The 12,306-nt window shown below is 35.7% G+C and overlaps 1 protein-coding gene across 1 annotated transcript in view; it reads right to left on the minus strand.

Annotated features, from left to right (window-relative positions):
* Nucleotides 1-316: 316 nt before the first annotated feature.
* Nucleotides 317-12,306, minus strand: part of CPNE3 (copine 3) — a 49,939-nt gene continuing 37,949 nt past the window's right edge. The window contains exons 12-16 of the mRNA XM_082750784.1: nucleotides 9,075-9,129; nucleotides 8,944-8,995; nucleotides 6,408-6,541; nucleotides 5,057-5,293; nucleotides 317-3,506 (exon numbers count right to left, since the gene is read on the minus strand). Coding sequence (XP_082606910.1) covers nucleotides 3,396-3,506; nucleotides 5,057-5,293; nucleotides 6,408-6,541; nucleotides 8,944-8,995; nucleotides 9,075-9,129 — 589 coding nt within the window. The 3' untranslated portion in view covers nucleotides 317-3,395. The remainder of the gene's footprint in view (nucleotides 3,507-5,056; nucleotides 5,294-6,407; nucleotides 6,542-8,943; nucleotides 8,996-9,074; nucleotides 9,130-12,306) is intronic.

A 12,306-nucleotide genomic window follows, 5' to 3' on the forward strand; every position in this document is an offset into this window, starting at 1 on the left:
ATCTTCAGGGATGCCTGGATGGCTTGGTTGGTTAAGCATCTGCCTTCGGCTCAGGTCATGATCCTAGGGTCCTGGGATCGAGTCACGTATTGGGCACCTCGCTTAGTGGGGAGACTGCTTCTCCCTCTGCCTACTATTCACCTGCTTGTGCTCTCTCTCTCTCTCTGAAAAATAAATAAATAAAATCTTTTTTTAACAAGTAAAAAAGAAATGTATCTTGAATACATTCAGTATCTTTTAAATGAATAAATCCCATAAAATAATTTTTTTTAAAAAACCCAAATGTTCAGTTCAATAAAAGAGAATACAGGCCACCTAAAATACTATATTCACTTTATTTCTAATTTTTCTACTGGTTTTGATAACATTTAGAGAAAGAATAAATGAAAACAAGGCACTACTGTATCACATCAAGAAATAATTTTATCCAGCGAGAATTCAAATGGAAGATATATTTAACATCAACTCATATATTAGTAACTTATATACTTATTATTAAGTATGACATCATTAAAGCACAAAATAGTCTCTTGCAATCCCAACCAAACTTCTGGTCTCCCTTATGTGTCACTCCCATGACTACCAACCACTCACATAAAGAGACTAGGGAAAATTTATTGGAGATGGTTTTCCTGGAGATTCGTAAAATGAAAAAGACAAAGTATGTCAAATAAAGCATAAACAGCAATGGGGCCCAGAATTTACTCTGGAAAGGCTGCCTAAGGCACTACCAAAAAAACAGTTGTAAATCCCTGATCTGACTTTGAAATGTTATGATCTTAAAAATTTCAGTTTGAAGCACAAGATGACATGGCCATACTAATTGGTATGTTATTTTCTCAGTAAAGGCATATTTGAAAAATATTATGTCTGTCCAGGTCACTGTTACCCCAATATGTGTTTGTAATACAGGTGTTTATATAAGATATGAAAATCAACTTGGTTATTCTTTTAATGCATTTTAAGAACTAATGACACTTGAATGAATGGTGGCACAATAGGGAAAAGGACTATTTTTACATAAAACAATACTAAATCAGCATGTGATGAGGTGAATTGGTGAGATTGTAAGAATTTTACAAAATGGTAATTTAGAACCTTAAATGCTTTCATTCAGAACTGCAAAAAAAGGAGTCAATTATTCTCATTTGCTGGAATCACAGTTCTTATGAATAATAACATCTACTAATGAACCTGATCAAGAATGAGTAAAAAAATAATTTAAAAATGAGAATGAAAAATAAAATTAAAATTGGAATAATTCTTGTTAAGACCAGAATACAAAATTATGAAGACCAAATCCATTTGACAGTGGTGGCAGAAGTATTTGGAGGTTATTTGGCTCATGAAAACAACGAATGCTCCTGACCAGTGGTTTCGGAGTGACTTGGCTACAACCAGGAGCTAGTTAAGTAGACTGAGAAGGAGGCCCCAAGAGTAGGGCTCTGGACCTGCTCTGGACCTAGAGAAGCTCTACTTCTCTGTTTTACTGTACAATGAGAATGTGTGTGTGTATATATATATTTTAAGGCTTCAATTTGTTAAAAAAAAAAAAAAATCCTGAAAACCACAGCAATATATATATGCTATTCCCCAGCACACAAAGAGAATTGAAATCAGGACATATGAGACAAAAAGGCTCTAAAATTCTGGAAGAATGATCAGTTTTCTTCTGACTTAACTAATGTTAAAGTGACTTGTCAACTGAGATATGTCACAGGGTAACAGACTACTCATTAGGTACCTTCAGCTAATAGCACATATGCAGAGGCAAGCTAGCTAAGTGGGAAAGGAGGAACTGCTCACATGAGCTAGACAATCACAACAACAAGCAGGTCTCCTCTTTGGCCTGACCTTGGCAACAAGCTGTTTCTGAGAAGCCAAAATTCTTCATGGCTGAGAGCTCATCTCCTTCAGACATTTCAGAGAACAAGCTGTACGAGCTGTGGTACAAGTTTTCAATAAGACTGAAAGGCATGTCAGCAAGGCACTGGTGCATCCACTTAAGGACAGAGGATAAACACATAAATTTTAACATTAAATTGTTAGAGATGATTGGCCAACCTACGAATATGCATAGTACTTGGCACATAGGTCCTTTAATAAAATGTTACTAAATCTATTCTGAAAATGTCATGTTTGCTAAGTAATATGTTCTAAAGGGTAAAAATCAGGAAAAAAATTCTGCTCTAAAAAGAAAAAAAAAAAAAGGATGTAAAGTCCACTCTATCCTAACGTAGCAGTGGGGAATTTTTTTTTTTAAGTTATGACAGGTTTTTAGGCTTAATACATACATTTTGGGCTTGGGAAATAACATAATTAAAAAGCAAAATTTGATTTTGATTAATATAAAACCACTATCATGAGTTTAAAAATCAGACTAAAAATGTTACTAATAAAAGGGAGAAAATGTCTAAATGAATCTGCACAAATGTACAAATCAATGTGTGAAAGCTTAGCAAGGAAAATATAAAAATTGTCTTTTTTTAATAAGTATTTCATTAGGAAATGGAATTCTGAATTTTCCATTATATATTTGGTCCTCATAGCTTTCCTGGATAAAGCAGTCCTAACCATTTTAATAAACTCCAATTAAAATACTCTAATAATGTTTAATCTAGGCTAACCTATCATCTACACAGATATAAAATTCTGAATGTCACATACAGTAAATGAAAAGGTCAAATCTGACTATGTTTACAGTATTCTACAACGAAAATAAAAAATCTAGGAAGGCAAATAAAAATGGCTTACTTACATGAGGTTCTTTTTATTTGTTGATTGTACATTTTAAGAATTGGATATATGCCTTCCCTTCTCATCCAGTATTTTTTAAGAAGTCCTAAGGTGAATGCATACTGTTTTGTAAAATGCATTGTCAAAACTGCAGCAAAATTCAGGCAAAGTGAATGTAGTTCTATCCCATGGAAAAGCACTGAATACAGTTATAGGAACAAATTCAGTATCATCTAATTTAAGAAGTTCTTATCATCAGGTATGGTTATGTTGGTTTGTGAAACATATATTGCCTAGAACAAAGTACACCAATCTGCAAATCACAACCCAGCAATTTTCATTCTTTCTATTGACAAACATTCAGAAACCGTATTTTCACCATATGAAAGTAAACAACCACAACCACCAAATCAACTTTTCTCAAACGAGTTTCTAATCCCCACAGTGTCACTGCAAGTCACTAGCAATCACTGCATTATTGAGCGAAGATTAACTTAGCACTTTCCTCCAAAAAAAAAAGTATAAGAAGAATGCTTTTTACATCATAAATGCTGGCGATGAAAAGCATGTAAAATAATAGATTCATGATTCGGGGTGGGAGAAGAATCCATTGCTCCACATAGCACAAAAGAATTCTGCTCAGGCAGCCATAGCTCTTTTCATTTCTTAGCTGGGTTCTTGGGAGGAAGGAGTTTATATGTGTTGAAGTAGCCCACCACCTGCTGGGGGATCTCTGCCAAGACACACTGAGCAAGCGCTTCTTTCGGAGCCTTATAAAAAAACAAAATCAGAGTGACTTTATTAGTAACCAAATTCTTACTGGCATTTTGATAACAGACTAGGAATACCTCACCTGTCAGTAAAAAGCAGTAATTCCCAATTCCTAGGCTTATATCCTGTCTTAGGAACAGTCTGTGAAACACAGAATGAGCTAAGTAACCAATGTTACTTAGGAATGCTATATTACCCAGTAATATTTATCAAGTCCTTTTTTGGTGCCAGCATTTTGGCATTTGATAATTACTTTTTTATTTAACTTTAAAGGTGGGTTTTTTTATTCACCTGGTATTAATTTAACTTTTTATTTTGAAATAATTACAGATTCATAGGAAGTTGCAAAAACAATATTCACCCAGTGAAGATACTACCTTTCAAAGGTAGTATCTTTTATAACTATAGCAGAATATCAAAACCAAAAACACTGACAATGGTACAGTTCATGGGCCTTATTCAGATTTTACCAGTTTTATTTTACATGCACTTATTTGCATGTGTGGATGTAGTATTCTATATAAGTTTATCACCTGGATAGATCTGTATAACCATCACCACAATCAAGATATAGAACTGTTTCATCATCACAAGGATCCCTAACATTAACACTTTTAATCACCTTCCCCCACACTCATACACTGGCTCCTGGGAACGTAAAAAAGCATAACCATTCTGGAAAAGTTCAACATTTTCTTTAATAATTAAACAGGCAATAATCATACGACCCAGAAACTGCACTTTTGGGTATAATAGAGAAATAAAAAGTTATGCCCACACAAAAACCTGTATATGAATGTTTATAGCAGCTTTGCATATAACAGACAGAAACTGAAAACAATTAAAGATGTCCTTCAGTGGATGAATGGTTAATACCTACACCGTGAATATTCCTCAGCAACTAAAAGGAACATATGCAGAAACAACCCTGCAGAAAATCTTGCTGAGTGGGGGAAAAAGAAAAAAGCCAATCCTAACATTTCTATAACATTTTTGAAATGACAAAATTATGGAAGTGGAGAACAGATTAGTGGTTGGCAGGGGTTACAGGGGGGTGGAGGTGCAAGAGAAGTGGGTATGGCTATAAAAGGGCAACTTGAGGAGTCTTGAGAGGATGGACCTTCATTGTTTATCAATGTGTATACCCTGGTCATAGATTCCGTGCTGTAGTTTTACAAGATGTTACCACTGGAGTGAACTGGGTAAAACAAAGTCCTGAGAGATTTTCATCAGATTAACTTCCAGTCTGGCAAATTCATCATATACTTGTATAGGGTTTTTCTGTTGTTACATACATAGGTAAAGATAAAATACATTTTAAAACATTTGCAGCAACACCACTTATATAACAATTCATCATATAGACGGCAAGAGGCGTGCAAGTATACAACTTAAAGCAAAACTGCAAAATCAAATCAGGGCTCTTTAAACCCAAACTCCATACATCCTCTAACCCCAGACACCTACTTCACTACGTGGTGATGGACTGGTGAAGGTCTGTGTTCAAACTCCTTACTGTGCATGAAGAATAAGGAGGAGTGGTACTCACGTTCTGGAATTGTCTGAAAGGCACAAACTGGACGATATCTCGGATGGCTACCTCGCCTGATGGGGAGCGGAGACTTCCACCATCACCATCCAGAAACTCCATGGCACTGAAGTCAGCACCTCCTACTCCGACAATGATGATGGACATAGGCAGCTTGGCAGCATTAACTATAGCTTGTCTGGTCTCATCAAGGTCTGTTATCACACCATCAGTAATGATTAAGAGCACATAATATTGCTGCCAGAAAGAAAATTATATCCACTGAGCGGGTTGAGCTCCCAAACAATAAAAGCAATGGTTAAAAACGTCTCCAGCTTGATGAGTCATTCAAGTCTCTTTCTTGCTCATTTTCCTTGCCAGTCTCTACCCAGGATACCAGCTACATAAAATATTCTAACATTCTCTAATGACAAGGAAATGTATTCATACAAAAATTATGGGTTTATTAAAAATGAAACAGACCACAAAATAGGGTTAGCATAAATATAAAGAAGTAAGACATCTAAATGTCAAAGATTAAACTTTTAATGAGCATAGGAATAAATATGTTAACATAAGTATTAAATATGTTAAAGTACTGATCAAGGAGTAAGTGGTAACTCTGTTTCTAAAAGGTCAAGTATGGAAGTAGAATTGTTTATCAAACTAAAGTGCATTAAAAAAAAAAAACAAATAGGTCTGGGAGCGGAATCTTTCTCTCAATTCTCTCATTTCTGATAAACATTTTTAGAGGTTGGTAAATATTACATAAAATTGTAACTCCACCTTTTGGGTCATTTAAATCTAGAATGGAAATAAGTTTTATAATAAAGCTAACACAAGCTGGGTGTTTACTCTGCCCCAGGCACTGTGCACTTTATAGGAATTATCTTAGTTCACACTTAAGCAGTCATATGAGGTAGTTATCTCTACCCTACTTTTAGATATAAAAAGTTATGAAGCTAAGAGAGATTTGGTATCCAGGTCCAACAGATAATGGTTATCTAATCCAAACCCTTTGAATACAGTTAGTGATTTTTCATCAGCAACTGAAATTATAAATTTTCTCAATTTGTTAATTTGTTAAGTCTACCTTTGAAAAGGCAGATTTTAGTAATTTCTTTTTAGTAAAACCTATTTACAAAAATTAATTTAAATGGCAGAGAAAAGATTCACGAGTATAAGAGTTATTTTTTTGTTGTCTTGTACTTAATGATCACTAATATAACAACAGTTGTTACTCCCAAACCAAGGATAGCCATATGTTATTACTTCATTCTTTGTATATCAATGGGCCAAATAAATGGAAAAAAGGCACCAGAAGCAACTACCAATCCAAATTCTCCTTGTCCCCTGGTACTATAGCACTTACAGAAGCTGTCTGTTGTTGGGTGGCTGCAGCAGCAAACCTAGCCACATGGTTTATGATTGGAGAAAAATTAGTTGGTCCATAGAGTTTTATCTGAGGAAGGCAGGCCCGATATGCCTCTACAATGCCTTGGATTCCTAAGCAAAAAAAAAAGCAGAATTAAAAATTCTCAAACACAATTTAATTGTTCATTGTTTACCATACTGGCTAATTTAATTTTATATGTGTGAGTGTGTGTGTGTGTGTGTGTGTGTGTGTGTAAATATCTATTGCTTTAGTTAAAAACTATATTCAAAAGTTCCTCTTAAACCATGTATTATAAAACTTCATAGCTATGTTCCATTGCAAAAACCTATAAACATTACCGTCCTCCAATAAAAGAGATTTATTTTCATCTCAGCCAAATTATTCATTAATCTACAGTGGGATTGTTATATTGCATAATTTTTGTATTTTAGGAATAAGACTTTAATGGGAAAAGAATCATGAAAAAGTTGCTGCATCTCACAACTGACAACAAGAGGTTAAGAAAAACGTATTGAATAAATGGAAAAACTTTTGCACATAAGGCCAAAGATTCTGCAAAGTTGGATGGTTATAAACCTAACTGCTAATTGTAGTCAAGAGTTAGTAGTCGGGGCGCCTGGGTGGCTCAGTGGATTAAAGCCTCTGCCTTTGGCTCAGGTCATGATCCCAGGTCCTGGGATAGAGCCCCACATGGGGCTCTCTGCTCAGCGGGGAGCCTGCTTCCCTTCTCTCTCTGCCTGCTTGTGATCTGTCAAATAAATTGATAAATCTTAAAAAAAAAAAAAAAAAAAGAGTTAGTAGTCAATAACTTAAATGTTAAGCATGATATGGGAAATTGTATAGTCATAAAAATTCATTTCGAGGTTATGTATTACATTTTGCTGCAGAAATACCAATGTGTTTGTTTGTTTATGCTGTACTTCCTGGGCCTGCTGGGATGCTGTATAGTGAAGATTGGGCAGGGCCATTTAACTAGCTTTAACCAAGCATGTAAATGGACATGCCATTCATGTCTAAGTAGACGTTTTAAGAGCCACTGCCTGTTTTCACCAGCGATCTGGCTCTTTCCCTCCGCAAAGGGAGTAACACATCCCAGATACAGTCCTGAGTCCCAGAGTAAGAAGAAACATAGAGCAGACTAGCTACATGTAAAGAGATATATAAATAAATAGTTTATATATAAATAAACTAGTTTATTTCTATTTGGGGGCAGACTCTTTCTCTCAATTCTCTCATTTCTGATAAACATTTTTAGAGGTTGGTAAAATATTACATACATAAAATTGTAACTATCTTTTGGGTCATTTAAATCTAGAATGAAAATAAGTTTTATAATAAAGCTAACACATGCTTTATAAAATAAACTATTGCTATTATAAACAGAAATAGAAATAGAAACCATTGCTATTATAAATCACTGAGGGTTAGATTGTTATTACAACAGCACAACTTAGTGGCATTCCTGGTAAAAGCACTGCTAGTGAAGCTTAAATGCAACATACACGCCTGTGGAATCCAGCCCTTATGTCAGAGTGTCCAGGATGCAGGTAAGATACTAGAAATCCTCAAGAATTTCCCCCATACTTGTTGAGATCATCAAGGAAATCTGCCTAAAAAGATTTTTAATGTAGGGGCACCTGGGTGGCTCAGTGGGTTAAGCCTCTGCCTTCGGCTCGGATCATGATCCCAGGGTCCTGGGATAGAGCCCCACATCGGGCTCTCTGCTCAGCAGGGAGCCTGCTTCCCCTCTCTCTCTGCCTGCTGCTCTGCCTGCTTGTGATCTCTGTCTGTCAAATAAATAAAATCTTTTAAAAAATAAAAAATAAACATTACAGAAAAAAAAAAGATTTTTAATGCAAACCAAAACAGGTCTGTTGCTTAAAAGATCCCCAACAGAGCAGAGATCAAGAAGGAAAAGAAGTAGATACTTGACTTAAAACTTTCATAAGACCAACTCTCTTAACATTTAAGAGTTCTAATTCACTCCTCTAAGTCACTTTGAACTTAGGAAGAAGTCAGTCCAGTACTAACAAAAATAGTATTAACATAGGCCAGCAGTAGGATCTTACCACAATGATATGTACTGCAGAAAATTTGGGTACCCAGAGCAATAATACTCTTTCATTTTTATCATCTCAGCTTGCTTTTCAATCTGAAGATACAAACTATTAATTAAATTTCTTCACAAATATCAATTGCCTTCAGTTCCTCCACTAAAATTAAGTTATGCCAAAATCCTTCCTTGCATTAAAGGAACATTTTGTTGGAATAATTTGTATTAGGGTTTGTTTGGGTTTTTTTTAAGATTTTATTTATTGGTCAGGGAGAGAGAGAAAGAGTCACAAAAAGAAAACTAGGTAGGGAATTTAAGTAAATCACAAGTAACAAACTAGTAACAAGTTTGAAGAAAAAAGACAAGGAACAAGACAAGTAACAAAAAGACAAGTAAGAAAAAAACAAGTAACAAACTATTAAGGTATTCAGTATAAAATCTTCCTGTTTTTTAGCTTACCATTGCAATAAGGATTGGATGGATTAAAGTTCATTGGAAATTCATGTGAAACCTGCCAAAAGAGGAAAGGATTGATAAAACCTGTTTTGCTTTTGTGGGAGGCAAATACTTAACATAAGATTTCCTCTTACCTGCCACTGAGGAGGTATCTGAGCTCCAAAACCAAAAGCTGGAAACATTTTATCACTAAAAAGAAAATTTGTAAAAAACTAAAAGATTATTTTTTTCAAAATAGAAAATTTTATCTTTACTCTTAATAAAACCAATAGTTTTTTAATTTTTTAATTCAAAATCTTAGGAAAATATAAAGATTAAACCCACAGTAACCACCAGAAAGAACCAATGTTAACATCTGGCAACAATCATTCTAAGTATTTTTCTGTGCATTGAAGGAGAAAAATGTTTCTCTCTATATATTTATAAAAATGGAGTTTGTATTCATTTTATAACATGCTATTTTCTACTTAAATACTATATATCATTTTGCTGAATAAATATGTAGATAAATCCATAAAGCTCTGAAAACCACAAGTTCATTGACTTATAGCAAATACATTTGGCAGCAAAACCTGACATCAACTGACACGAGGTTATTTATAGCTTTTATTCATGCCACTGATTATGAATATTCATACATTTGGCCACAGAAACATGGTGCAAATGCCACATATAAAATTCTCACATTTTTTGTAGCAAAATGTATGAATATTTGGTCCCAATTGTTTAGGGATAAGGGATTATGCACCTGAATATATAACATCATGTGAATGGCTGCCATGTATTCCACCACTTTATGGATATTCTCCCCCAACTAATCTTTATTAGTTTTGCTATCACAAAACACTGTTATGAACACATTAATCTTTCTGCTAGGATATAAATGTATATTATCTCATATATATATATATATATATATATATATATATATGCTTTTGTGGGAGGCAAATACTTAAAATAAGATTTCCTCTTACCTGCCACTGAGGAGGTACCTGAGGAGATATATATATATATATATATTTATATCTCCTAGCAGAAAAATTAGTATGCTCATTATGTTCATTATGGTATATTCACTCAGTAAAATACATATGAATATATATTTTAATTTACTCATCGGAGAGAGAGAGAGCACACAAGCAGGAGGACAAGCAAGCTGAGGGAGAAGCAGCCTCCCTGCTGAGCAAGGATCCCAATGTGGGACTGAATCCCAGGACCCTAGGATCATGACCTGAGCCAAAGGCAGATGCCTGACTGACTGAACCAACCAGGCGTCCCAAAAGGATATATTTTTTTAAGATTTTATTTATTTATGTGTCACAGAGAGAAAACACAAGCAGGGGGAGTAGCAGGCAGAGGGAGAAGCAGGATCCCTGCTGAGCAAGGATCCTGATGTGACATGATCCCAGAATCCTGGGATCATGACCCGAGCCGAAGGCAGGCACTTCACCAACTGAGCCACTCAGTCGTCCCAGCTAGGATACTCCTTTTAAATTAGGTTTTAATGAATGGTTCTTTTTGTGTTGAGGATAGAACCTTAGTCAGACACATCAGGAGTATTTTTCCCAGTTTGTAGTCTGCCTTTAACTTTGTTTAAAATATACTTCCTTTTATAGTTTTCAATATTAATGTGAACAAATAAAATTTCTTTCATGATTTCTGCCTCTGCTGTCTTGCTTAGCCTTCCTCACTGCAAAATTATAAACAATTCACACATATTTATTCCTAGAATGTCCAAGGTTTGATTTTGATATTAAACTTCTAATTCACCCAGAAAGTCTTATGGGGTAGGATATGAAACAGAAACTGCCACTCTCTATCTGTATCCATTCTCTCCCTTCTTAATAATGGAACACCTGTGCTAGAGACCACACTAGCTCTGCTGCAGCTTCTCTGGGCTGCATGTGGCCAGGTGGTGGATAGATTCTAGTTAAGAAAATATGAGTAGGGGCAGCTGGGTGGCTCAGTGGGTTAAGCCGCTGCCTTCGGCTCAGGTCATGATCTCAGGGTCCTGGGATCGAGTCCCATATCGGGCTCTCTGCTCAGCAGGGTCCTGCTTCCCTTCCTCTCTCTCTGCCTGCCTCTCTGCCTACTTGTGATCTCTCTGTCAAATAAATAAATAAAGTCTTTAAAAAAAAAGAAAAGAAAATATGAGTAGAAGTGGTCATCAGTTACTTCTGAATCAGGATGCCCCAGGAGGGAAGTCACCTGTACTCACTCCCAGTTGCCCATCTCCTCCTCCCACTGACTAGACAAGATTAGAAGCACAGCAGCTGCCTTGGACCCAGGGGTAGAATCTAGGACTTAACAATGGTAGAACTGCCCTATCGATCCTATACTATCGCTAGACTCGCAACATGAAAGGGAAATAAACTTCTGTTTGGGTGAATGCACTTTGTTTTGGGGGTGTCCACTCTAGCAGTTTGTTTATACCAAATAGTATCCTAACAGGGGCACCTGGCTAGCTCAGTTGGTAGAACATGTGACTCTTGATCTCCGAGTTGTGAGCTGGAACCGCATGTTGGGTGTAGAGATTACTTAAACATAAAATCTTTAAAAAAAAAAAAAAAAGGTACCTTAACATATACCAGTATGAGTTAGGAATCTAAATTCATTCTTGTCTAGTTTAGCAGCTGTGACAACTCCTTTCCCCTAGAACATCATCTCTGTCACATACTAAGTTCACATACACACTAGGATCTATTTCAAGACTTCTACCTTTGTTCCACTGGTCATGTACTAGTTCTGTAATATTAATAATATAGCTTTAACATGAGGGTTTCTTTAAAGATCTTATTTATTTGTCAGACTGAGAGAGAGAGAGCACAAGCAGGGAGAAGAGTAGGCAGAGGGAGAAGCAGGCTCCCCTCTGAGCAAGGAGCCCAATTCGGGATACAATCCCAGGACTCTGGGATCATGACCTGAGCCGAAGGCAGGCGCTTAACCGACTGAGCCACCCAGGTGCCCCCTAAAATGAGTTTAAATATCTGCTAAAACAAACTCCCCTCATTTTTTTTTTTCCCCTAAAAAATTTCTTGGCTATTGTGAATCATTTTTCCCTCCAGGAAGTTTTAAAAAATCATTTTAGCATGGTTCGACTGCAATTTTGATTAGAACTGATTAATTCTGGGAGAAATTTTATCTCTTACATCATTATGACGTCTGCTATCTAGAATCACAGTGTATCTCTCCATTTAAACAAGTTTACTTCTTTGTCCTTTAGTACAACTTTGTAGTTTTCCCTCACTAAAGATCCTAGACCTTGTACTGAATTCATTCTTATTTTTTATTGCATTATGAATTGTGATCTTGTATCTGCTATAATCTCTTGAGTTGGCTAGTGAGAAATTGCTGGTTTTTAAATTT

This window comes from Mustela nivalis, assembly GCF_964662115.1.
Source record: "Mustela nivalis genome assembly, contig: HAP1_SCAFFOLD_1853, whole genome shotgun sequence".
Taxonomy (NCBI): domain Eukaryota; kingdom Metazoa; phylum Chordata; class Mammalia; order Carnivora; family Mustelidae; genus Mustela; species Mustela nivalis.